The sequence below is a fragment of the Schistocerca cancellata genome, chromosome 1, assembly GCF_023864275.1.
Source record: "Schistocerca cancellata isolate TAMUIC-IGC-003103 chromosome 1, iqSchCanc2.1, whole genome shotgun sequence".
Classification (NCBI taxonomy): domain Eukaryota; kingdom Metazoa; phylum Arthropoda; class Insecta; order Orthoptera; family Acrididae; genus Schistocerca; species Schistocerca cancellata.
In genome coordinates, this window is record NC_064626.1 from 437,175,747 (window position 1) to 437,203,695 (window position 27,949).

Genomic DNA, 27,949 nt, shown 5'->3' on the forward strand with positions numbered 1-27,949 from the left:
CCTTCACTATGTGAATAATTTCATTTATCTCATCATACATTTTATCAATCTCTTCGTCATCTGCGGAGGTAGTTGGCATATAAACTTGTACTACTGTGGTAGGCGTGGGCTTCGTATCTGTCTTGGCTACAATAATGCTTTCACTATGCTGTTTGTAGCAGCTTACCCACATTCCTATTTTTTATCCATTATTAAGCCTACTCCTGCATTACCTCTATTTTATTTTGTATTTATAGCCCTGTATTCACCTGACCAGAAGTCTTGTTCCTCCTGCCCCCGAACTTCACTAATTCTCACTACATCCAACTTTAACCTATTCATTTCCTTTTTATTTTCTAACCTACCTGTCCGATTAAGGGATCTGACATTCTACGCTCCTATCCATAGAACACCAGTTTTCTTTCTCCTGGTAACGGCGTCCTCCTGAGCAGTCCCCGCCCGTAGATCCCAATGGGGGACTATTTTACCTCCGGAATATTTTACCCAAGAGGACGCAATCATCATTTAATCATACAGTAAAGTTGCATGCCCTCGGGAAGAATTACGGCTGTAGTTTCCCCTTGCTTTCAGCCGTTCGCAGTACCAGCACAGCAAGGCCGTTTTGGTTAGTGTTGCAGGCCCAGATCAGTCAATCATTCAGACTGTTGCCCCTGCACTACTGAAAAGGCTGCTGCCCCTCTCTAGGAACCACACGTTTGTCTGGCCTCTCAACAGATACCCCTCCGTTATGGTTGCACCTGCGGTACGGGTATCTGTATCGCTGAGGCACGCAAGCCTCCCCACCAACGTCAAGGTCCATGGTTCATGGGGGGTGAAACTTAGTAAGTCATAATTAAATTACTAATACGCAAGAGACTGCAGGCCCCTTGAACCCAAATACTAAGTAAATATCCGTGAAGAAGCTTCGAAATTTTTCAGTCTGGTTCAACACACACACACACACACATACACACACAAACACACCCACCCATCCACCCACCCACACACACAACAAATATATATATATATATATATATATATATATATATGTGTGTGTGTGTGTGTGTGTGTGTGTGTGTGTGTGTGTGTGTGTGGGTGGGTGGGTGGGTGGGTGGGTGTGTAATTTTTTGCTTGTTAAATTACCTATTATTTCATACTATTCCTTTACAGACATAGTAAACTTTAGGCACGCGTTGAATGTGTGTAACTTGTCATAGGTTAGTGTGTCCACCTGTTGCGCTCAGTAGTTGATTGTATCTCTCCTGTGTATGTCTCTGCCCCGTTGCTGGGATACTGGAGGATGGCTGCCCGCAAGAGGGGGGGGGGGGGGGGCTGAACAGTGGCGGACCATGACAGAGGTGCCTGCTCGGCAAGTGACTTGCTGTCAGCGGAGTGGAAAGTTGTAGATGCGGTTTTATCTATGACATGTGAGCGCTCTGTTGGGCTGAACATACCTTTGAGGGGACTGCCTCACCTGTGGGATGTTATTGATGCCATCACGCCGGACGGAGATTGTCAGCTACGCTGCCGTTGTAGGATGCGATCTTGCTCAGGAACTGTTTCGTGCCTACACTGTAGATTACATGGAGAGGCCTTTTGCAACAGACAGCAGTTCTGTTGTTAACTTATGTGAGACGCACTGTACCCTGGTTCCTTTCGGGTCGAGATGGTTTTTGCAGTCGTTCCTCGGATTTTACGTTGCGAGCTAAGGTGCTCATTCGTATTTCTATAACAGACTTTGTTTAACTGGTTTTCTGCGAGATCTGTGGATTTGTTTTTGAGTCATCAGTCTTGTGACTGATTTGATATTGCCCGCCACGAATTCCTCTCCTGTGTCAACCGTTCCATTTCAGAGTAGCACTTGCAACCTTCGTTCTCAGTTATTCACTGGACGTATTCCAACCTTGGTCTTCCTCTACAAATGCTACCCTCTACAGCTCCCTCTGGTATCGTGGAAGATATTTCTTGACGTCTTAACAAATGTTGTATCATTCTGTCCCTTCTTCTTGTCAGTGATTTTTATATATTCCTTTCCTCATCCATTCTGCGGAGAACGTCTTCATTCCTTACCACCAGTCCATCTAATTTTCTACATTCTTCTGTAACATCACATCTCAAAAGTTCGATTTTATTCTTCTCTGGTTTTACCACAGTCCACGCCTCACTGCCATGCAATGCTGTGCTCCAAGTACACATTCTCAGAAATTTCTTGCTCAAGTTAAGACCTATGTTTAATACTAGCAGGCTTGTCATACCCAGGAATCCCCTTTTCGCCAGTGGTAGTCTGCTTTTTACGTGCTCCTGGTTCCGTCCGTCATGGGATATTATGCTCCCTAGGTAGTAGAATTCAATAACTTCATCTCCTTCGAGATCACCAATTACGATATCAAGTTTCTCGCTGTTCTTATTTCTGCTTCTTCTCATTACTTGTGCTTCTCTTCAATTAATTTTCAGTCCATATCCTGTGCTCATTAGACGTTCATTCCATTGAACAGGTATAGTAATTCTTCTTGACCTTCACTTAGGATAGTAATGTTGTCAGTGAATGATATCATTCATATCCTTTCACCTTGGATTTTAACCCCACTCCTAAGCCTTTCTTTGATTTCCGTCAATGCTCCTTCGACATATAGATCGAACAGTAGGGGCGAAAGGCTACATTCCTGTCTAACACACTTTATAATCCGTGCACTTCGTTCTTGGTTTCCACTTATATTGCTTCTTCTTGGTTCTTCCAGTTATTGTATTTTCTTACAGGTTACCGTGTTTCTCTCAGGATTTTGAACATCTTGCACCATTTGAAACTGTCTAACGCTTTTTCCAGGTCGGTAGATCCTATGAATGTCTCTTGATTTCTCTTCAGTATACTTCCATTACCAACGCAACGTCAGAACAGTCTCTCAGGTGCCTTTACCTTTCCTAAAGCCAAACTGTTCGTCTTCTAAGAGATCGTCAATTTTTTATATTTATTGCCTACGAGATAATGTGGCTTGGTAGTTTTTGTACGTAAACCTGCACTTCCTGTCAAATTTTTCAGGAAATTTAACTGTAAGCTCATTGTCTGGCGTATTTCCTATTGAATGCACGCCAGCCTTCTTTAGTTCAGTAGGGTCTCACATTTATTTTAGAATTCTGTTTACACGCGTGCGCGCGTTTGTGTGTGTGTGTGTGTGTGTGTGTGTGTGTGTGTTTTTACAGGATAGTTTGCCATAACTTAATGCCTTACTTATTTAATTCTGACGCGAACCCTGAAAAAGGGCCTCACCATATGCTTTGGTTGCTCTTGTGGCACGCATCAAATCATTTTGTACCGTAAATTCCTAATAAATGTGGTCCAGACGTATGTATTTTGGCACCACAGCTTGCCAGCTGATTCTGATATTGCTTGTTGTTACCTGTTTTCGGAACTGGTCGACTGTGTGATTTTTTTTTTTTTTTTTTTTTGGTGGCTTCCAGACCTTGCTGATACCTTCTGTATATTTGGTTAGTTACTGTCATTGTGTGCTTACCTGTAACCACAGAAACTAGGCGTTTGCCTCACTTAGGTGTGCGATATATCAATTGTATATGGTACCGATACTGAATCCTTTACATTTATAATTAATTCCCCTTAAGATTTAATGCAACTCATTTCTTCTAAAACTCACTTCAGTCAATCTAAGCAACACCCTCCAGAGGTGATATTTAGTATAATTTTGGTTGGGCCGTTTGTAGCATTGTGTATGGTCTAGGCGGTTTGCCGTGAAGTTATCACGAACCCAGTTTATTGATCGGTAATTGCGATGTAAAGCTCACAGTGTAAATAAACCTGATAATCTGCCTGTCGGCGAAGGCGTCTTCAGATATCAGCTTAAGATCCCTCAGATCAGTTACTAATTGGTTTCTTGTACTACAGCCAAATTTGATGTAAATCCTAATGCCCATTCCCCAGTTGTAAAGCTTCTTTGCGTGAGCGGTAGCTGTTACTTCACTTAGTGCTATAAAGTTCCTTGTAGTGAAATTCTATTTTCTTAAGTTAGTGATGCCATAAACTGCTCTCTATGGCCAAGGTATCAGCTACAAAGCTAGAGGGGGATAAGTGGGAAGAACCGCGCTGTTGCTACGGTTGCAGGTTCGAATCCTGCCTAGGGCATGGATGTGTGTGATATTCTTAGGTTAGTTAGGATTAAGTAGTTCTAAGTCTAGGGGACTGATGACCTCAAATGTTAAGTCCCATAGTGCTCAGAGCCATTTGAACCGTTTTTGGAGAAGTTGGAACTGGTAGTTGGCAGTCGGGTCTTTAGGAAGAGAAAGTGCTCCAATTGTTTCTTTTCGAATACCTATAATACGTTTAGTCAACTATCGGAGTGATGTGGAGAAGAGATTCCAGAAGAGTTTCCAGTAGTTGTAGAAGAGGCAACATACAGCAGACATCCAAAGTAGAAAGAGTTTGTTAGAAAAATTAGGCAGGGGATTCACCTGCTAGATAACAGTCGTAAGTGTGGTGTAGGTGCTGAAGATACTAGCTGCGGAATACAAGTCACGAGCTGTTTTAAACCAAGTACTTGGGTCAAAAAGGTGACAAAGACGTAGCCTCTTTGTGTAAGGAAATATTTACTATCAAAAACAGTCTTGACAACAATTTATTTAATACGGTGACCGTTTTCGACCACTACTGTGGTCATCTTCAGACCAATGAGTAAGAACTTCCTTCTGGTGGTAAATTACTAGCCGTTGTAGGATTGAGTAGTGATTTACCACCAGAAGGAGGTTCTTACTTATTGGTCTGAAGATAACCACAGTAGTGGTCGAAACCGGTCACCGTAATAAATAAATTGTGATGAAGACTGTTTTTGATAGTAAATATTTGTAACAAATTGATCACTGATCACTCCCACGATGTATTCAGAAATCATTGTTGTAAGGACTTCAGTGATGATGATCATATAGAAACAGTGGGGTGGTGGCGAGGTGGTGGAGCCTCGGAGGGTCTTCCCAGGGACTGGGCTCATAGGCGTTGATTTGAACAATGTTATTTCAACCCGGTCCAGCACCCTCTGAAGCCCCATATTAACTTTCCTCGGAGCTGTGTCTAGGTGGGACCACAACAAGGGTACAAAGTGAATGTTTGTGGTCCGAGTTCACAGCAGTCTACTGACAAGGCAAGGAGTCGTTCCATAGCCATGGCCTAATAAATAATAAATATTTGCTTTCTGTATATCAACGACCTTGTATATCTTTCGTCTCTCAGACGCGTTCGGAAAGTTCTTCGAAAGAGATTTTAGTGATGCATATCAGTCAGGTACATACATTTATGTAAAGTATTGGTGATGCACATTACCTCCTATCGTCTCTTGTCGCAAGGCACGACAAGCCATCTCCTACTTCGGCAGCCGACACGAACTGGTATTCGCCTTCGAAGTTAAAGTCGCTAAAGTCTTGTGTGATGTTCATGAAGGTGACCGTGAAATTGACCTCCACGACGGATGAGGAGAGCGTCTGCATCGGCAGCGGCTCCGACAGCCTGGAGCAGATGCAGTCCCTGGGCAGCTGGACGCCGGGCCACGGGTACTCGGACACCCAGAGCTCGGCGACGGCGGCAGCGGCGGCGCGGGCCGCGCGGCCTCCGGCCGGAGCCGGCCTGGCGCAGCGCCAGCGGCCGGTGCGCGGGTCGCGGCGCGAGTGGCAGGCGCGCTCGCCGAACCTGGCGCGCGCCAGCGTGAGGCGCACGCGCTCGCCCGGCGCCGCCTCGAAGCGCAGCACGCAGCTGAGGTTGTGCGCGCCGCCGCGGCCGTACAGGAAGACGCTGCGAGGCGACTGGAAGCGGCCGGAGCGCGGCGACAGCGGCGACGAGCGGAAGACGCGGTCGCAGGGGCCGGCCTCGGCGCCGGCGGCGGGCGCGCCCTCCAGCGACGTGTCGACGAACTCGTAGCGCAGCAGGAACGACAGCGGGAAGAGCGCGCTCGCCTGGAACGTGTCGAGCGTCAGCTCCGGGCCCGACGACACGTAGCTCTCGGGCAGCGCGCAGGGCCGCGTGTGGCGCGTGCTGTTGCTGAGCAGGCTGTGGTCGCAGAGGCGCGGCGCCTCCTCCTTGCAGAACTCGCCCAGCAGCTGCACCGCCCCCGCGCCGCCCCCGCCGCTGCTGTTGGTCACCGGGTCGAGCCGGCCGTCCCACAGGCGCACGCAGCCCGCCACCGCCGCCCCCGTGTCCCAGTCGGCGCGGTGGAACTTGAGGAACGACAACCACACCGTCTCGTGGCGCCGGCCCTGGAAGTGGTAGCGGCACGTCGTGTTGGGCGGCAGCGAGTGCTGCGGGCTCTCCACCTCGCCCCACGGCGCGTCGAAGCTCGTCAGCAGGAACTCGCAGTGGGCGTGGTCGCGCACGTAACTGTGCGACCGGGCATCCACCAGCACCACCTGAGTAGCAAAATCCAGATTTGGTTCAAATGGCTCTGAGCACTATCGACTTAACATCTGTGGTCATCAATCCCCTAGAACTTAGAACTACTTAAACGTAACTAACCTAAGGACATCACACACATCCATGCCCGAGGCAGAGTTCGAACCTGCGACCGTAGCGCTCACGCGGTTCCAGACTGAAGCGCCTAGAGCCGCACGGCCACACCGGTCGGCAAAATCAAGGTTTCAGAAATCAAATCAACGCCAGCTAAACATTACTGAACATATTTTTTTCTGCTGTGACATCCACAACTGGAGTATGCAATATTCATGATGAAAACATCCGCTACAGTTGTAAAATTTTATATAGATTAAATTGCCGACCGTAGCGCTCACGCGGTTACAGACCGAAGCGCCTAGAACCGCACGGCCACACCGGTCGGCAAAATCAAGATTTCAGAAATCAAATCAACGCCAGCTAAACATTACTGAACATTTTTTTTTCTGCTGTGACATCCACAACTGGAGTATGCAATATTCATGATGAAAACATCCGCTACAGTTGTAAAATTTTATATAGATTAAATTGCCGACCGTAGCGCTCACGCGGTTACAGACCGAAGCGCCTAGAACCGCACGGCCACACCGGTCGGCAAAATCAAGATTTCAGAAATCAAATCAACGCCAGCTAAACATTACTGAACATTTTTTTTTCTGCTGTGACATCCACAACTGGAGTATGCAATGTTCATGATGAAAACATCCGCTACAGTTGTAAAATTTTATATAGACTAATATCGTTATGCTACCAGGTTTCGGGACTGGTTGGTTGATCGGGGGGGAGGGGACCAAACAGCGAGGTCATCGGTCCCATCTGATTAGGGAAGTGTGGGGAAGGATGTCGGCCTTGCCCTTGCAAAGGAACCATCCCGGCATTTGCTGAAGCGGTTTAGTGAAATCACGGAAAAACTAAGTCAGTACGGCCAGATGTGGGTTTGAACCTCGTCCCGCGGAATGCGAGGCCAGTGTGCTAACCACTGCACCGCCTCGCTCGGTTTTAGGTACTCAGCTCCATCTTCAGGTCTACGTATAAATAGTAGGGCGAAGGGTACATGTCAAAGGTAATTTACAACCCACCACATCTGCTGTACATGGCTCATCAGACTGAGTACCCAAACGCGCCCGCGCGAAAGCCACCTTTTAACCTTAACTGACCTAAGTCACCATAATTAAGCAAGAGCTGGCGCATTTGGGGTATTCAATCTGATGCGTTATGTATGGCAGATTTGGTGGCTCCTAAGTTAGCTTTCACGTACACGCTTCGTGCGACTATTCATAGATGTACTTGAAGATGGATCTGAGCTCCTAAAACGTGGTTGTGTAGAGGCTTTAGTCAACGAATACTTTTATAACTGTAGAGGACGTTTTCATCATGAACAAGTGTTCTAAAATGTTCTCAAGTATTCAGCTGGGTGGTGTCCGAATTGTGCCACATATCATGGAGCTGACTTATTCCCATCTTCAAGTGGTCCTGGTGGTCACTGGAAACGACTTTACACGGGAACAAATCCTTTCCCCGAAATATCGCACCACTTGGACGACGACACCTGGCTGCATACCCGAGAACTTTTCAATATCGTTATATGCCAGGAAATTCTACAATCACACAGGCCACATATTCATACTCAAAGTAATGTGTGACGTAGATTTGTGGTAAGGATGTATATTACCCATTAACAGACTTCACGAAAGCCTGCAGTACCATCACGGAAAGCAAATGGGACGTAGGAGAAGAATCAGGAAACGGTTTAATCCGATAAGACTGACTAGAACGCGGTTTAAGGAAACTAAGGAAAATTTGAAAGCAGGGAATCTGAATGCTTTAGGGCGGAGATGCGAGTGAAACTGAGAGACTGCATGTCTCAGTCGCGTAACTACGGTGCCTCTTGGGCTCAAGCTAACTGGGAATACAGTTCTGTTTCTACTCAGCATTTGGCAAAGTTTGAACGTTTCCATCGTTCGGCGTCTGATTTTATATCTCGACGTTCTGTGATTAATCTCACAGAGAAATCTTTTGAATACGCAACCTTATCCGTACTAGGGAAGGGTTTAAATTTTGCACCCACACCGAAGAGTTTGATGGTAGTTGATTTTATTAGTTCAATTGAACAGTTAGTGTGCAAACTACCTCCTGACGCTGCAGAGGAGGTTAGGAGGGATGCTCGTCGTGTGCTGGCTAGGGCTCAACCACGCAAGAGTAGTGTAACAGCAGCAGAGAGGGCTGCTTCACGCTCTCTCAAAGTTGATCCTGGCATTGTTATTTTACCTGCGGGTAGGGGGAATGCTACCGTTCTTTTAAACAAACCGGATTATGTACGAAAGATGCAATGTTTATCAGCTGACTCAGCGTGACGCAGGATCAATGCTGACCCCACGGAAAGTGTTGAGAGATAGACCAACAGCCTCCTGATGAAAAGTGGTTGGTTGCAGGACACTATCAAGAGTCTTAAGACCTATAGTGCTGTTCTCCCTAAGTTATACGGCCTTCCGAAGTACGCAAGGAAGGCGTTCCTTTCCGTCCTGTAGGGAGCAACATCGGCGCTCCGACACATCGTGTAGCCAAGCATCTTGCTTCTCTTTTAAGCCCACAAGTTGGTCGGCGTGAACTTCATATCAGGAACTCAGCGGATTTCTTACGTCGTTTGGAGGGAATGCGGTTGAATGACTCTGATATTTTCGTAAGTTTTGATGTGTCTCTCTCTTCTCTCGTGTTCCTCTGTCTGATTCGTTGTGGTTAATTGAGGCTAGGTTTGGTGTTGAGTTAACTAACCTTTTTCCACACGTATTAACATCCAATTACTTTTTATTCAATGACTAGTATTACGAGCAGACAGATGGAGTTGGGATGGGTAGCCCGTTGTCTCCTCTGATTGAAAATTTGTTTATGGAAGACTTCGAGAACGTAGATTGGCGTCGGCTCCTTTGAAACCCGCCTGTTTCTTTAGATATGTTGATGACAATTTTGTTGTTTGGCCTCATGGTAGGGAGAATTTAAATGCCTTTTTAGAACATCTGAACTCGATCCACCCCGAAATTCGTTTTACAATGCAGGTGGAAGAGGATGGTTGCCGTACCTTTCTTGAAGTTTTCTTAGGAGGCAGGTTGATGGATCGTTGGGACATGCAGTTTACCTGAAACTTACTCACACTGACTTGTATTTATAGGTTGATAGTTGTCACCATCCCATTCAGCGTGAAGGGGTTCTACGTACCTTAGTACACAGGGCACATGTCGTTTCCGACACTGAGACTTTACCAGCTGAGCTGGCCCACCTTGAAGCTACATTTCGTCAGAATGGTTACAGTGAAAGACAGATTGAGCGTGCGTTGCGCTATCGACCAACTGTGCATCGGGTGATTGATGATAATACTGAGTCAACACCAAAGTCCGCTGCCTTTCTACCTTACGCAGGAAGCACGTCCAACAAGATCGATGTGAAATGTGTTTTCCGACCTCCATCTAAAATTAGAGTGCTTTTGAGTTTTGTGAAGGATAATATTGGTCTGTGTAAGGCAGGTGTATATCGCATTCCTTGTAGCTGTGGCATGGCATACATTGGTCAGACTATCAGGTCCGTGGAGGACCGATGTACTGCACAAACGGCACACACAATTACAGCAGCCAAGTAGATCTGCTATTGCCGAACATTGTTTGGATGTTGGTCACCCTATGTTATATAACAATACCGTGATATTGGCATGCACGTCCAGCTATTGGGACAGTGTTATTAAGGAAGATTTTGAGATTAAATTAGGGAGCAACCTTGTCAACAGGGATGGAGGTTTTTGTTTAAATTCTGCTTGGAATCCTGCTCTCTATCTTGTCAAAAGAAAGAGGAACAGAGTCAATATTAGCTCATCTGCTAGTTCGTAGTCCTTCACTGTCTGTAACCTCTGACTTGTTCACCTTTGCTGTCACTAGTGTTCAGTGTCTATGTATGTTATCTTTCCTGATTTACTCCAAGAATCGAGGCTTTCAATTTTGTTTGTACATCGCCTGTCCGTTGCAGTTTGTGTCTTGAAAATGGCGGGGTGTACTCCAACCGAAATATCGGCGGTCGCTGTAAATATTACCTGGATGAATTCCCATGAATTGTTTGAAAAATGTAAATTGATTGCGCACAATATATAATGACATTAATACACTTATGAAAGGAAATATTATTAGCTTAATATTTGATCTTGATATGAGTGACTGTAATTTCATACAAAATCTCGCTTAAACACAAGTCTTCTAATCTCATCTTATCTTACGACCTTTAGGATTGACAGTTTGTAACATTTACTTTTCGAGTAATGTTGTATGTTGAATATGAACTGATGTAATGTAAATTTTGGAAAATCTTAATATGTGAACACATGCACCTAAAGATGGTACTGACAGTCCTCTAATCGACTGTTCATTAAATAAACTGAAAACTATCTTTGCAGCCAAAGGCTAAGTTATTTGTAATTATGAATTCCTCTTGGTGATTTACTATGAACAAATTGCGGCTTTTGCTTTGTTGATGAAGATGAGTGTGATGATGACACACCCGACAAGCGTTTCTGTGTCAGCTCCGAGTAGACATTTTATTCAATAGGAAGGAAGGAAGATGGAGGAGGGATGAGGGGTAGTACAGAAAAATTTAATGCTATGTCTGAGAGTGGGGGGATGATTCTGAGCTGGGAAGTAAGATGTATAGCTGATGGCTGGAGGAGGAAAGATTGAAAGTTGATCAGGAGGGTGGGCGTGGTGCTGGAGCCCTGCTCTAAGCAGAGAATATGAGGACGAAGGCTATAGCCCGTAGGATGGGTAGGTGTCACAGCGGGTTCCTGGGTCAGGAAGACGAAGCAGGTCAAACAGTAAACAAATAAAAGCTCGTAAGGGTGTTAGTAAATTGGGTCCCTGCACTGAGAGCAATCTATATTGACACTATTTGCTTCTTACCGCCCTCTCTAGTCAGGCGAGAAGACTATGAGCCGTGCGTGGCTCGTGTACCCGCCATAATGTATTTTACACCCAGTTTTTAACGTACTTCCATCTTACTGCGTTAATTTAAATTACTACTGTCACTGAGTTGCTGCCTTCCCTGATAGTGAGATGCGCTAGCAACGCGTATCGCTATATCCCCTCTCGTAGTATCTTTGCTTGACTACTATTACCTCCCGACCCTTGTCTGTCGTAAGGCAGTGTGGGTGAAGAGTTCGGGCTGCCAGTCAGTTGGAACGCGTCTGGAGCGCAGTCCGGACGTGCCAGTCGGGAGTTGCAATGCGGCACGAGTGCAGTCGGGTTGGAGCAGCAGAGAGGCCTGCGTCGACATGGCTCGCCCGACCAATACTGCCACGCGTCACTTGAGCAGCGCCACGGTCTTGGTGGATCGTCGGTCGGTCGTCCTGCCGGATGACGTTTTGGCTCGCCGATCGTTCATGAGTCGGCTGTGTGTGTGTGTGTGTGTGTGTGTGTGTGTGTGTGTGTGTGTGTGTGTGTGTGTGTGTGCGCGTGTGTGCGCAGGCATCGACTCCCGATTTGTCTTTGTGCGTGCTTAGTGACTGTTGAGTATCGTTCAGGTCTTCGTACAAGTGTTTTTCAGGTTGTGTGTGTAGTTGGTCTTATTTCCACTGCTGACTATTTGAGATGTTGTCTGCATTCTGAGAGGAGTCGGTCGGTTGGTGCGGACCAGGGAGGATATCTCCATGCGGGCGCGGTCGGCTGGGTCCGCTGCCGGGCCCTGCGCAGTGTCGCAACGTGTGTGGAGCTGTCCGATCGCTACGAGCTTCGTGGCTCAGCGACCCAGGACTTCAATGTTGAGTAGTGCTTTCAAGTACCCAAGGTTTTGACAGCTAATACATACATCATTGTCGATTATCACGTTCTTAACCTTTTGTGTTTGAGTTCTCATGTACTGATTGATGGCAAGCAAGTTGTTGTGTCGGTCGGTCCGTGGCTGTCCGCTGGTTGGGTTCCGATGGATCAAGTGTAGTTGGGCTCACCACCTGTCTCTCCTAATTGAACGAGGGCAGACCGATCTCCCTGGAGGCTTGTAAGTGCCCTTGTCTTTATTGTCTCTGCAAGATCCATCAGCTATTTTATATTTACGTGACAAACCCTAATTCTAGGGCTATATTTTATTTTTGACACATAGATCTATTCCGACAATGGTAAACATGGCGATGGTACATTAGGCCTTACTAATGTAAAATTGCTACCTTCTGAAGAAGACAAATTTATATTTGCCGAAACCTAGGTAAAGAATTTCTTTATTCATTGCAACTAGTCGGCTGTTTATAATTTTATTGGAGTAGACTGTATTTACGTTTCCTTTGCGTCTCCCGCCTTTTCTATGATCCATACGCTCAAGAATTGTACAAGCACTGACAACCCTCTAATGATCAATCATTTGACGCTGTGTTGCGGTTAGGTCAATGTTAATTAAACTGCTTTGCTATTGTACATGCTGAAAACAATATTAATTGACTATGTGTCACAAGGGTTTTCTTTCTATGGTTACTACATTTCATTTCACAGTCAATAAGTAGAGTGTACAATTGACAATACTTGCAGTTTTAGTGATAATAGAATGTCGAGTCATTTCCCTGCGCAAGTCAGAATCTAAATACATTTATACATCCCCTCCCCAACCCTCCATCACGTCCACACCTTACACCCTGGGGCTTGTCCTTTCGTGTTGGACAAGTACCTAGTGAGCTTTCACCTATCCTTTGACGTAAGTCTCAAAGGGCAGCCTCTGTTCGCCCTTTCATTTCTCCGCTGACCGCTCTAGCTAGCGATACTACGGTGTGCCTCTACTGCACCGGCGCGCCACTGAGCAAACGACGGCACGGCTCGCTAGCGCCCCTTGCGGGCCGGCAGCCCGCTCAGCGGACGCCATCAGCATTCGGAAGGCGGCAGCGGCGGCGGCGGCGGCGGCTCGCGGCGCCGGTGGCTTCTGGAGGCGGCGGCGGAGGCGGAAGCAGCAGGGGGTCGATACCCGCGTAAAGGCCTCCGGCGCGGGCCGCATGCATATTGCACGCGCCACTCTGCAGCGGGCGCGGTGCATTATTCACCCCGGCCGCGCTGCACCTGCAGGGCCCGCGCCGCGCCGCCAGTAATGCCTCGCCACACCTCTTGCGGCCGACAGGGGCATCCGGAGGAGCAGAATGTGCGCACATACCGCCGTAATGGAAGACGTGCGTAGCAAATGGCTCCACGGTGTGCTCTGCCCTAACACGGGGCCAACGAGCTGGAGTCAAGTGCAGCCAGTCAACAAGGGGCGCAGCTTCTCGCGCGTAGGGCCAGCCGCCATGTGACGAACACATGGCAGATACCTCAGTGTTACCGACCATGTGTCTCAACGCAGAGCAAAGAAATTGCCTGTAACATTTTACGCGGTAGAGGTAGTCAGCATGCCTATCAAGCTCGCTCGTTACTTGTGGCCTTGGCAGCTTCTCGGGAGTAGGGTAGCAAGTAGGTCGTGGCTCGAGTACAAGAGCTAAAGAGCGAGGTGACCAGGTCGTAGTCGGCGTGTGATAATTAATCACCTGCAATGAAACTTTCACGCGTGACAAATACACATTTAGTGATAACATTTACACAAGATACAAAAGGGTAGTGCATTGGCGGAACTGTCACTGTACTTTTCTCAGACGTGATAATGGATGCACGGGATGGTAACTGGAGCTAGATGTATGGAACATTCCACTTCCGGAATCTTTAGGGTAACCAATATTTCGAGATTCACAGTGTCAAGAGGGTGCCGAGAAGACGAAATTTCAAGCATTATCTCTCACAACGGACAACGCAGTGGACGACGGCCATCACTTAACGACCGACAGCAGCGGCGTTTGCATATAGTTGACAGTGCTAACAGACAAGCAACACGGCGTCAGATAACCAATGTACAACTTACGTATCCATCAGGACAGTGCAGCGAAATTTGGCGTTAATGGGCTAAGGAAGCAGACGACCGACGCGAGTGTCTTTGCTAACAGAACGTCATCGCCTGTAGCGCCTCTCCTGGGCTCGTGACCATATCGACTGGATCCTGGACGATTGAAAAACCATTGCCTGGTCAGATGAGTCTCGATACCATTTGGTAAGAGCTGATGGTAAGGTATGAGTTTGGTGCTGCCCCCATGGAGCCATGGATCCAAGTTGTCAAAAGGACACTGTCCAAGCTGGTATTGGCTCTTAATGGTACGGGCTGCAGCTATGTGCGGTGAACTGGGTCTTCTAGTCCAACTGAAACGGTCATTGAATGGAAACGATTATTTTCGGCTACTTGGAGACCATTTGCAGTCATTCGTGGATTTCATGTTCACAAACAACAAAGGAATTTTGACATTGCGCCATGTCACTGGGGCTCAATTACTTGAGACTGGTTTGAAGAAAATTCTTAACAATCCTAGCGAATGATTTAGCCATCCAGGTCGGTCGACATGAATCTCATCCAACCTTTGTGGGACGTAATCGTGAGGTGAGTTCTAGCAAAACATCCTGCACCATATTTGTTTGTTTTAGTCAGACTAAATTACGAAGTTATTTGCACCTTAAGTTACATGTTTCGGCCATATGTTCTGGTATGGAAACAGCTCCTTAGTGTTGAAACCATTTTCTTCACTAATGTGTAGTGACTCTAAGACTGTCTCTACTGCTTTCTGTAGAAATATCAGGTACGTCTTATATCGTACCACACTTGGAAGTCTGAAGAACAGTATGCAAACTGTGTAGAGCAGGTATAGCTCTTACAGTGTTGTGGGCGCGGTCGCCCCTGAGTGCCCACACCGCTTGCTCGCGGGCGCTGTCATCCAACAGTTCACCCACCACCTCTCTACTAACATAACTCGTTTGTTATCGATTCATATTCGGCAACACTGGGCTGCTTACTTCGTGTAGATAGTGTTTGTTGTCAGTGTCGAAATGTTTTTGGCGTCGCGTTCATGATAGGACAAAATTAGTGAGGAGGATTTAAGGCGCTCAAAAAGAAAATCGGTCCGACCCCTACGTTTCAATCCACAATGGGAAGAAGATTAGTTTTTTATTGAAACAAAAACCGGCCCTCACTGCCTGTTCTGTAACGCTCTTTTATCGGTGTGAAAGAAGTACAGAGTGAAGGGACATTTTCAACTCATTCGTGAGAAATTCGTGATCACTTTGTTACCGTAATTATTCTGGAGCTAAAGCAGGAAAGAGGGAAAGAAGAAAGTTCATATCCATATAGGACATTTCTTGAAAATGATACTAATTTTTATGAAGAATTCTGTGATTTTTGCCAGAGACTTTATTTCTTCTTTGCAATTTACTTACAGGAAGAGAAGCATGCCAACGACAACGATGGTGTACTGTAAGTGACCTGTCATACGGCTCTAAAATGGCCGAAACACTACGTCCCTTCAGCGATGGAGAATTTGTCAAAGAGTGTCTTGCTGTAGCCGCAACAAGTTTGGTTCAAATGGTTCAAATGGCTCTGAGCACTATGGGACTTAACATCTGAGGTCATCAGTCCCCTTGGACATAGAACTACTTAAACCTAACTAACCTAAGGACATCACAAACATCCATACCCGAGGCAGGATTCGATCCTGCGACCGTAGCGGTCACGAGGTTCCAGACTGAAGCGCCCAGAACCGCACGGCCACATCGGCCGGCACAATTTTGGTCAAGGATTCTTCTGGGTTAGAAAATAATTCCTCTTTCGTGGAGAATAGCCTACAGACGTATCAAAGCTACGGCAAAAGACGTGGAAACGAAACTGAAAGATAAGACTGAACACTTGGTTTTCCCTCTTTGACCTGACTGTATTTGCAGTAAGAATGATGTCAGATATAGGAGATATAAATAGAAAAAACTTGCATACTTCGCTTACTTTCATTCTATTATGTCATATGGGATCATATTCTGGGGCAGCTCATCAAACCGAGTAAAGGTTTTTAGTGTGCAAAAGTGTGTGATAAGATGAATTTGTGGTGTAAATTCAAGAACATCGCGTAGCAACCTGTTCAAAGAACTTATTATTCTAACCACTGCTTCTCCGTATATTTATTCCTTAATGAAATTTGTTGCAAGTAATACATCTCTATTTCCAAGTAATAGCTCAATACATAGTATCAACACTAGGAATAGCAAAAATCTACATAAAGAACTAAAATCATTTACCTTGGTCCAAAAAGGGGTACAATATTCGGGAACACACATTTTCAATAAATTGCCAGCAGCCATTAAAATCTTGGTTTCAGATAAAGCACAGTTGAAACAGAGTTTCAAAACCTTTTTTGATAGGAAACTCCTTCTACTCTATAGACGAATATCTTAACACAGACTGTTAAGATAGCTGAAGTAAAAATGTCTGTTAGATTTCAGTTTTGACAACACTTGGTTACAACAATCAAGATTAAGTATTTTGTGTATGATAAATTTATTAATAGTGCATAACAATGTTTCGTTCTGACAGCGTGTTAATTCTGTAAATATCAGCTGTTCCAGTTAACCGCTTTGTATTCACCTATTTCGACAATCTCCTGATCAGGGTAGTAAGTATTATATTGCAATGTTTTTTGTTTTTTTTATGTTAAACTTTCTGACAAGTTCCACACCCATGTGAATCATCTTATTCTTTGGGTCTATGGAACGAAAAGTGAATCTAATCTAAACTAAACTAATGGATTTAAGGGATGTGTCTTAGATTGCACTATTTGTGAGAGGTGTTGGCGCTGAGTTCAGCTGCTGCAGGAACTTCCTAATTTTGCGCCAATGCACGATACATCTATGGACGACGACACAATTTCTTGCTAATGAAACATTATTCACAAATATAACCTTTCTTGGGAAACTCTCGTTGACTGCACTAGATTACCTCCTGCAACGATTGGTCAATTGTCTGCTTTGATAAGGACCAAGATGAAAATAGATCTTAAACACTTCTCAGTAAGATTACAATCCTAAAGTTAACAGACGTTTAATAAAGAAAATAATGTGTTCTTTGCTTATTACCTTATGTCTGAGTCGTACTCGAAAATTTGGTGTTTTATGCTCTTTTTACTGGTTCCTGTACCGCCAAGCCCCTCCCCGCCCACCCCCCCTCCCTTCACCTGTTTCTACTGAACTGTACAGAATTTGGTACGTTTCGTACCGTAAATAATTGCTGTCAAACTATGCAATGTATTACTTTGCGGCGCTACAACACTATGCTGTGAAAAAATTGCTCTTTATTTGCTTCTACTACAGGCGATCAACCGCTTTTCCGCTTTTCTGTCGTCTGCTGATGTCATTTGAAAGTGTGAAGCGGCCTTTAGTTTTTCGAAAGAAGTTGGAATGATAGATTAACGTACTCTCAGAAGAAAGTTGAACGTGAAGTGGGAACTGGTTTCAGAGGGGCATAAATAAAACATAAAATTTCACTGACATATAAGCATATGAAAACAAAGTGGCTGTTTTGCAACCAAATAGTAGACATGCGAAGTCTTATGTGACGTAATGGCTCATAAAATCACGCACAATGACTTAAGTTTATTTGCTTTTCTTCACAACACACTTTTTACAAGCTAATTATTCTTACTTTTTCATTCGATGGCATTTTTGTGTAACACAAGACTGGTTTTCAAGGCTGCTTTCGTTGACAGCAACACACGGAGCTCCTACAGATACTATGAACATGTTATTTCTGTCGTTAGTACTCATTGTACTGTTGTACTACAATAATCACGACTTCGCGACGAATACGAACGTGGCCGCAGGTAGCCTCGCGGGCAACTCAAGCGCCCTGCAATGCTGTCTTGATTGCTAACCGCTCAAGTTAGTAAAAGGTTCTTTACTTTACGCCACAAAAGGTTTCGGCCTTGAAATTAAAGCCATTTTCTAGTAGATTCTGAAATATACAGAAAAAGAAAAATATAGCTTATACAGTGCTTTGGTGAAGCAAAGTCAAATAATTATGAAAGCAGAAAACCTCTTTAGGAAAAAAGGGTATGTCATATTTTGATACACTGAAATATTGGCAACCTTCAGCATTAAAAGGAATAATATTGTAACATGTTCGAAATATTAAACTGTATGCTTTACCAATGGAAATGCGCCACATTATTGGTAGCTTCGTGTAAAGGCAATTTCGTAGTCGCGTTCAGAAGTTAGCAAATAAGGTCTTTTTTTAAGCTGTTCACATTGCGTCCAGCCCTGCAGTCCATTGTTTTCTAACTTCTGTCCGCTCACGCATTTTCTCTTGACCTGGACGTACCGTTCTGAATTAACATCTCATTAAATATAAACAACTACTGTTAGCTTTTAGCTGGTAAAACATTCAATTTAAAACGCCGAACCATCAAAATAACATTTATTTTAATGATAAAGCATGCTATTACTTTTATTTTGTCAAAACGTTCAGTTTGTTTAATAATGAAACGCCCATCTTTTTTCCAGCATTACTGTGCACATCACTTTATTATCCATCCGACTTCTACTTTCGTAATGATTTGCCTTCGCTTCACCACAGCACAATATAAACTATATTCTTCTTTTCCTGAATTTATGTACATGTGTAAATTTACAAGTTTTTCAAGTCGAAACCCATGCATTCCTGTTATGTAAAGTATTTAAATATTCATTAGATCATTCTGCACAATGGAGACAACCTTGTAGGTAAGGCGACCACAGCTATGGATGATCATCTTGGGTATTTATAAACCACTTCCGCTCGGTTTAGTCGTTCATTTTTAGATCACTGCCGCTTTCGTGACACTAAAACCACATGTTCAGGTAAACATTTTTATGAACAATAAAAGTAGAAGCAATAGTAACCCTGAGACATGCACGGATACGTTAATTTTCTAAAATGTATTTTTAAGTTTTTAAAAATAAAAATAAACCGTTAAAAACTTTTACATGAAAGTATTAAAATATTTGTACTCACCTAACTAAAGCATCAGATCTAAAAAGCTCCGTAGTTTGTACCCAACACTCATTGTCTGTTGGGAAAAAACACCATTACAAGGCGGTATGTTGTGGAATAAAACAGTCGGATTTCAATCCAATCTGGTGGATAGGTCCTAAGAAATTGTACCATAGTGATCCTTTGGTAGAGTGAAAATAAATGAAAAACTATTAACACCAAATTTGCGGCAGTCATGAAAAACCAAGAAGTGAGTGCAATAAAATGGAGGGATGTTCAACTTGGACCAAACTCGTCACTATGGTATAATTTTAGGAGCCATCCACCATGTTGGATTGGAATCCGTCTGTTTGATCGAATGGCATACCTACCACCTTTTACCAGTATTTTGTTCTGACGGACAACGAATGTTGCGTACACATTTCCGAGCTTTTCACTTCTAATGTTTTAGTTATGTGAGTACAAATACACTATGTGATCGAAAGTACCCGTACTCTCCCAAAACATACGTTTTTCGTATTAGGTGCATTGTGCTGCCACCTACTGCCAGATACTCCATATCAGCGACCTCAGTAGCTATTAGACATCGAGAGAGAGCGGAATGGGGAGCCCCGCGGAACTCACGGACTTCGAACTTGGTCAGGTGATTGGGTGTCACTTGTGTCATACGTCTGTACGCGAGATTTCCACACTCCTAAACATCCCTAGGTCCACTGTTTCCGGTGTGATAGTGAAGCGGGAACGTGAAGGGACACGTACAGTACGAATGCGTACAGGCCGACCTCGTCTGTTGATTGACAGAGAAAGTCGACAGTTGAAGAGGGTCGTAATGTGTAATAGACAGACATCTAACCAGACCATAGCACAGGAATTCCGAACTGCATCAGGATGCACCGCAAGTACTATGAAAGTTAGGTGGGATGGCGGGATATAAGAGAACTTAGATTTCATGGTCGAGGGGCTGCTCATAAGCCACACTTCACGCCGGTAAATGCCAAACGACGCCTCGCCTGGTGTAAGGAGCGTAGACATTGGACGATTGAACAGTGGAAAAACGTTGTGTGGCGGTCCGATGGCAGGGTACGGGTATGGCGAATGCCCAGTGAACGTCATCTTCCAGCGAGTGTGGTGCCAACAGTAAAATTCGGAGGCGGTGGTGTTATGGTGTGGTCATGTTTTGCATGGTGGGGGCTTGCACCCCTTTTTGTTTTGCGTGGCACTGTCACAGCACAAGCCTCCATTGGTGTTTTAAACATTTTCTTGCTTCCCACTGTTGAAGAGCAATTCGGGGATGGCTATTAGATCTTTCAAGACGATCGAGCACCTGCTCATAATGCACGGCCTGTGGCGGAGTGGTTACACTACAATAACATCCCTCTAATGGACTGGCCTGCACAGAATCCTGGCCTGAATCCTATAGAATACCGTTGGGATTGTTTGGAACGCCGACTTCGTGCCAGGCATAACCGACCGACATCGATACCTCTCCTCAGTGCAGCACTCCGTGAAGAATGGGCTACCATTCCCCAAGAAATCTTCCATTACTTGATTGAACGTATGCTTGCGAGACTGGAAGCTGTCATGAAGGTTAAGGGTGGACCAACACCATAATGACTTCCAGCATTACCGATGGAGGGCGCCAAGAAATTGTAAGTAATTATCACCCTGGCGCTGATGCAGGGCGCCACGAACTTTTAAGTAATTTTTACCCAGGTGTTCGGATACATTTGATCACATAGTGTATTTCAATATGCTCATGTGAAAGTTTTTTATTGTTTATTTATTTTTTTGAAGTCTTCAAAAATAATTTTAGAAAATTAAGAGATCAGTGGATGTCTGAAGCTTGTTATTCCTTCTCGATTTATTGTTATATAGATGTTCGCTTGAAGATGTGGCCTTTAGTGACACGAAACCGGTAGTGATCGAAAAACAAAGAACTAAATGCAGCTGAAGGGGTTTATTAACACCCTAGATTATTCACAACGCTTGCTTACACATACGTTGTCAGTTTCGGATTCAATTAGAAAATTGCTTTCAGACTGCAGCCGATAGCAGTCGTGGAGTGAGATAAAGTGCTTTTCAGTAACTGGAACTGTTATTCGTCAGTTCAGTTTGCAGTTGAGAAGCAGCAGCAACCTTCTCTAAACATGGAGGAACTGATAATTATATACTGTGTTGCTTTCAATGGTGGTGTTTGCAGGTATAAAACCCCATCGTCAGGTGTCAGGTGCCTGCATTCCAAATGCCTGCAGCGTTACTTAGTGGTAGCTCGGGCCGGTACCTGCACGTCCAGCTCAAAGCCAGGCAGGTAGCTGAGCGGCACGGGGTGGAAGGGGTTGTCGTAGGGCGATGTGTGGAACTCCAGCAACATGTTGGGCCCGCTGCTGACGATGTCGGGCACCGCGTCGCCGCCGCACAGCCGCACCAGCACCGGGTCCGTCGTCGACGAGCCGTCGTAGACCGTCAGGTAGTCCTGCACCACGTTGCACTGGTCCCACACCCTACAACACACAGCCGTCTGTGAAACACTGGGGTCCAAGTGAACCTGCACAGCAACCATCTAAAGATTCATTAGGCACGCTATTATTCATAGGAACTACTGTGCCGTAGACTTTTAAGTATCATCAGTATTCATTAAGAGGAACTGAGTAATACTGAGACACCTTCTTGTACTTTCGATGCGGGCTGTCTATTTCACCAAAAGAAGGCTGTTTCTTTTGTGCCATTTGTGTTTAATTTTTTCATCTTCGTTGGCCTGTAACACAAGTTTGTTTCATGTGTAGAATAATTGCGTTATGTAATGTGTGAGTCTACGGCTGAGCACTTAGCATACGCCTGAGATGCTAATAAGATCTGAACCCAGTGACCCATACAGTGAAAGACTGCTCTTCATATTATCAAGTGAAAACATTCAGAAAAAAGCCACTCAATAGAAACTAATAAGCATTTGATTTTAATTACGTGTGGCCCAATAAAACATGAAATACGGGTACCGTAGCTCGTATAGATACATTGGTCAGTCAGGCAGAGACATATCAACTAGGCTGGCTGAACATGAACGCAGCTGGAGGTTGCAGAATTCAGACTCTGCATTTGCTGAGCATGTACTGAGTGAGGGTCACAACTACCAACCAGTGTCCCATGTACTTCACTTAGCAAACAAAGGCCATAAACTCAACCTGCTGGAAGCCATGGATATTAACAAATATCTTGCTCACAGTCCAGATCTCATCCTAAATGATCAGACAAAGCTCAACACTTCTCCTCTCCTAAACTTCATTTAATCATCTTTGTTGTTCATTACTTCCCACACTCTCTCTTCCTACATAATCCCATTTTCTTGTATTCATTAAGTTGTTTTGTTTGCTGAAGTTGTATTTGTATTCCACATACACTGTAGTTTCAGTAGTTAAGGCTTTCTTTTAACTGGTACTTGTATTACTGTCCATGTTTAACACCCCTTTTAGTTGTTTCATCAAATACTGTTCATATTTTACTTTGCTCATTTATTTAATGAAAATTGGTACACAGCCACTGCTTTGATTATAATGTTAATGTTAAAATGCAGTACCACCACACTCTCCAACTGTAGGTTCCCTCAAACACCTGCATTTTCCTGCATTTATTAATTTCTGTTTATCGTATTGATATTGCTTAAGTTCCTTATGGATTCTGTATTTACATTGATAACTGTCTCTTCTTGTAATTGGTTGTGTATCACTCTCCATGGTTCATACCTCCTGATTCAGCCTTGTTTAGTACTAATTTTATTTTATTTTATTAGTTTTGTTTATTAATAGAAACTTATGTAGGCATGCTACTCCTATTTTGTGCTAACGGTTCTCCTGTCTACTCCATTGTTATTTATGTACTGATCAGTTTTTACTTTTTCATTGCAAAGATGTTACTGTATATTTCTACTTCAGTCTAGATGTGTTAATTCTCTTCCAATGTTGTCTGCTAACATTTAACTTCTTTGGTGATAATACTCAGTAAATGTCTGATGATGGCCTTGTAAGCCGAAAACCGGTACACAATAAAAGTAATATTGTACAACAAAAGGAAACTGGTGCTTTTCATTTATTATAATAGAAAGAGATTTCTATTGGACTGACTCTCACTTCTTCGTTCTACCAAATGAAACTAAATATCACACTAAAATCTCTTTTCTTTTCTAAAATAAATTACTTGTGTTCCAGCGGCCCAAGCAATAAATAATAATAAGGTACATAAAGTTTCGAATGCATTGTAAAAGGAACATGGTAGACTTTGGCACAGGAGTGTGTAATTGGAAATTATACGACCAGTGATTGCATAATTATTCAACGGATTAGTGAAAAGAAGCTAGAAACGTACATGCAAGCGCCAGTCCCCTCGCCTAAGTACATGTTAGATTCAACTAGCAGGCTGTTTTCATTAATTAAGAAGAACATGAAGCCAATTTGCAACAAATAACTTCGTGGTCCCCTCGTCACTATTCGTCCTAAATATGGCTAATTCTTACCACTCCTCTAAGACTGAGGTGCAGAGGATGGCTTCAGTAATAGCTGATATGCTTAAGTCCACCTCGGCATCTACAAACAGCACTGAAAGGGAGTCCCCCCTCTTTGCAGATCTGAGTTGAAGTCTTGATTCTCTATAGTTCAAAGGCAAAGTGTTGCCTCTCTGCAACTCTATGATCACGCATCGCCTCTCTGTCATCCGAAGACGATATTTCCTGTCTGCTGTCCTACTCAAAAATTCTTTGTGGTTCTGCAAACATTGAATTCTCATCAGCCAGTTGCTGTGGATCTTCCGAGTTCTGACCAATGCAAAGTTTACAATAATAACAACAATCTGCTGTGGTCAATAAGTACTCCATCTCAGAGGAGGGCAGAAAGCAGAGCTTCTCTGCCACCATGAGAGTGGTTTCCCGTTTCTTCCAAAGACAAGTGCTGCATTTACACACTCACGTCTTCCTCTCTGCTGAAAAATAATTTTAGTGAACGGACCCACGACTGTCTTACAAAATGTAAACAACCACTTCCGCTGATCTACTTTGAGCCTAGCAGATTCTTCTCAGCCTAAGTGCATCGTGTTTCCTTCTTCTTGCCGCCTCGTAACTTTTTCGAAAGCATTATTTCCTCAACTTCTCACAGTTGCAGTTTATGACCCATTGAAAGTCACCTTCAGGGTTCTGCGAGGCTTTTATCTACATTGGGACAACAGCCATGGGCCCCGGAATATCCATCTTAGTACTTTTAGCTACAAACATTTTTACGATTTGCTAGCCATTGGACACCTGTGCCCCTCACGTTCCCACGCCAGTGGGCCCCGCTTCCAGACAAAAATTACGTTTATCTTTCACTAAAGAGAAATGAAGCTGATAAATACTTATTAGATTCGCAATCATTGATGTTTGTTTAATTAACTTTCACATTTTCATGTGTTTTCACTAATCTGTGTTTAATTTGGGTGTCAAATGTGGACACGCGGCGGTTATCAAAAAACTACCTCATAACAAATGATTCCGGATATGTTACTATAATACAGTATTTTTTTGTTTTTCTTTTATTGTCCGGTAAGAAACAACTTTTTGGTACGCAGTTTTTGTTAGGTTAAATTACTACTTCATTTTGTGATATTATTATTCCGTAAGGGTCGTCGTGGATTCGTACTTAATTGGTCTGCGTACACCAGGATGTCCGATTTTCTGTTTTTTCGAACTCACTTCGACTGATACTTTACTTTCATGGTGTGATGGTTGTGTGTGTTCACCGTACATAATTTTGCAAATTTTCACCGTATGTTTTCACATTTTTATTAGATTACATGTACCGATCCATGTGGATCATATTCGTATCTAAAACAAAGCAGAACTGAGTATGTAACATCTAATATTTTACAATGGGTAGAAAAAAAATGAACTGTACATAAAAGTAGAATTTACTTAGATGGTTTACTTAGCCTTGAGCAGCCGCTGGTGAAATATCAGTGCAGTAGCAGTGCAGCAGCGAGTCGCATATTTAGCTTTCATATTTGTTTTGTAGTTTGATTCTTAATTTCTTTCCCAGTGTTTGTGCGCTTGCATATTTAATTACAAAAAAACCTTGAGAATTCTCGTATTTGAGAGGAGTAATATTGCTTATTGATAGCCGTAGAGTATAAATTCTCGGAGTCGTTAGATATTAGCAGTAGGATGGATAGGGTGTGTGCGTGCTGTGTGCGGGCGCAGGAGGAACTGGCTGCGGTTCGCGAGCAGCTGAGCGTGCTGTTGGCCACGGACAGCCGCCTTCAGGCTGCTGCCTCGAGGTGCAGCGACGGCGGAGGGTCGCTTGAGACACCCCACCCCAGGTGTCGCTTGCTGCGTCCGCTGACTCAGCCGCCGAGGCACCTTCTAGTGTACCCGGCGCGTTGGGGCCGCCCTCACCTCAGGGTGAGTGGCGGACTGCAACGCATTCCCGTCGCTCGAGGCGGAGGGCCAATGTGGAGGCTGGCCGGCTGGCCTCGCCCGTTCATCCTGTCAGTGGGCAGGTGGTCGCTCCTTCAGCAGGGCCCGAGCTGGCACACGGGGGCAAAGGCTTGGGAGCTCCAACGTTAGCTGGGTGATGGAGCCCCTTAGGGAAATAGCGTACAGGGCTGGAAAGAAATCCAACGTGCACTCGGTTTGGCTGCCGGGGGGCCTCATCAAGATGTGGAGGCGGCCTTGCCTACGGCTATCGAGCATACAGGGTGCAGTCGTCTGCAAGTAGTTGCTCACGTCGGCGCCAATGATGCCTGTCGCTTGGGTTCTGGGGCGATCCTCAGTTCGTACAGGCGGCTGGCGGATTTGGTGAAGACCGCTGGCCTCGCACGCGGGGTGCAAGCAGAGCTCTCTATTTGCAGCATCGTTCCCAGAGTGGATCGGGGTCCTTTGGTTTGGAGCCGAGTGGAGGATCTCAACCAGAGGCTTCGTCGACTCTCTGACGGTCTTGGCTCCAGATTTCTAGACTTGCGCTATTGGGTGGGGAAAGGGTAGGACGCCCCTAGATAGATCAGGGGTGCACTACACAAAAGAAGCGGCTACTCGGGTAGCAGAGTACTTGTGGCATGCACATGGTATTTTTTTTTAGGCTAGGCAGTAGTGCGAGGTGTCCTGATGAACAGGCAGGGAAACTAGGACGCGCCCAGTGTAAAGACACTTCAGCTATCAAGATATTAGCACTAAATTTTCAGAGTGTTCGGAATAAAGTTCCTGAATTAACTGCCCTCCAGGAAGCGTGTGGCGCGCAAAATATTCTCGGGACTGAGACCTGGCTGAACCCTAAGATAGGAAGTTCTCAAATATTTAGCGAAAGACACCGCAGGAGGTGGTGTCATCATTGCAGTTGACAAAAATTTTGTGCCTACTGAGGTCGAAGTAGAATGTGATTGTGAAGTTATCCACGTTTAACAGAGCTAGGGGAAATAAATTTAATTGTGGGGTATTATTACCAGCCACCAGGATCCACCGTGACAATTCTAGAATCATTCAAAGGGAGTCTACATTCTATATCGCAGAAGTACCCGGATCATGCTACACTCCTGGAAATTGAAATAAGAACACCGTGAATTCATTGTCCCAGGAAGGGGTAACTTTATTGACACATTCCTGGGGTCAGATACATCACATGATCACACTGACAGAACCACAGGCACATAGACACAGGCAACAGAGCATGCACAATGTCGGCACTAGTACAGTGTATATCCACCTTTCGCAGCAATGCAGGCTGCTATTCTCCCATGGAGACGATCGTAGAGATGCTGGATGTAGTCCTGTGGAACAGCTTGCCATGCCATTTCCACCTGGCGCCTCAGTTGGACCAGCGTTCGTGCTGGACGTGCAGACCGCGTGAGACGACGCTTCATCCAGTCCCAAACATGCTCAATGGGGGACAGATCCGGAGATCTTGCTGGCCAGGGTAGTTGACTTACACCTTCTAGAGCACGTTGGGTGGCACGGGATACATGCGGACGTGCATTGTCCTGTTGGAACAGCAAGTTCCCTTGCCGGTCTAGGAATGGTAGAACGATGGGTTCGATGACGGTTTGGATGTACCGTGCACTATTCAGTGTCCCCTCGACGATCACCAGTGGTGTACGGCCAGTGTAGGAGATCGCTCCCCACACTATGATGCCGGGTGTTGGACCTGTGTGCCTCGGTCGTATGCAGTCCTGATTGTGGCGCTCACCTGCACGGCGCCAAACGCGCATACGACCATCATTGGCACCAAGGCAGAAGCGACTCTCATCGCTGAAGACGACACGTCTCCATTCGTCCCTCCATTCACGCCTGTCGCGACACCACTGGAGGCGGGCTGCACGATGTTGGGGCGTGAGCGGAAGACGGCCTAACGGTGTGCTGGATCGTAGCCCAGCTTCATGGAGACGGTTGCGAATGGTCCTGGCCGATACCCCAGGAGCAACAGTGTCCCTAATTTGCTGGGAAGTGGCGGTGCGGTCCCCTACGGCACTGCGTAGGATCCTACGGTCTTGGCGTGCATCCGTGCGTCGCTGCGGTCCGGTCCCAGGTCGACGGGCACGTGCACCTTCCGCCGACCACTGGCGACAGCATCGATGTACTGTGGAGACCTCACGCCCCACGTGTTGAGCAATTCGGCGGTACGTCCACCCGGCCTCCCGCATGCCCACTATACGCCCTCGCTCAAAGTC

General features: G+C 45.1%; 1 protein-coding gene across 1 annotated transcript in view; it reads right to left on the reverse strand.

Moving 5' to 3' along the window:
- LOC126181558 (uncharacterized) overlaps positions 1-27,949 on the reverse strand; it is a 187,814-nt gene that overhangs the window by 33,447 nt on the left and 126,418 nt on the right. The window contains exons 5-6 of the mRNA XM_049924784.1: positions 21,558-21,777; positions 5,300-6,375 (exon numbers count right to left, since the gene is read on the reverse strand). Of these exons, the coding sequence (XP_049780741.1) occupies positions 5,300-6,375; positions 21,558-21,777 (1,296 nt within the window). The remainder of the gene's footprint in view (positions 1-5,299; positions 6,376-21,557; positions 21,778-27,949) is intronic.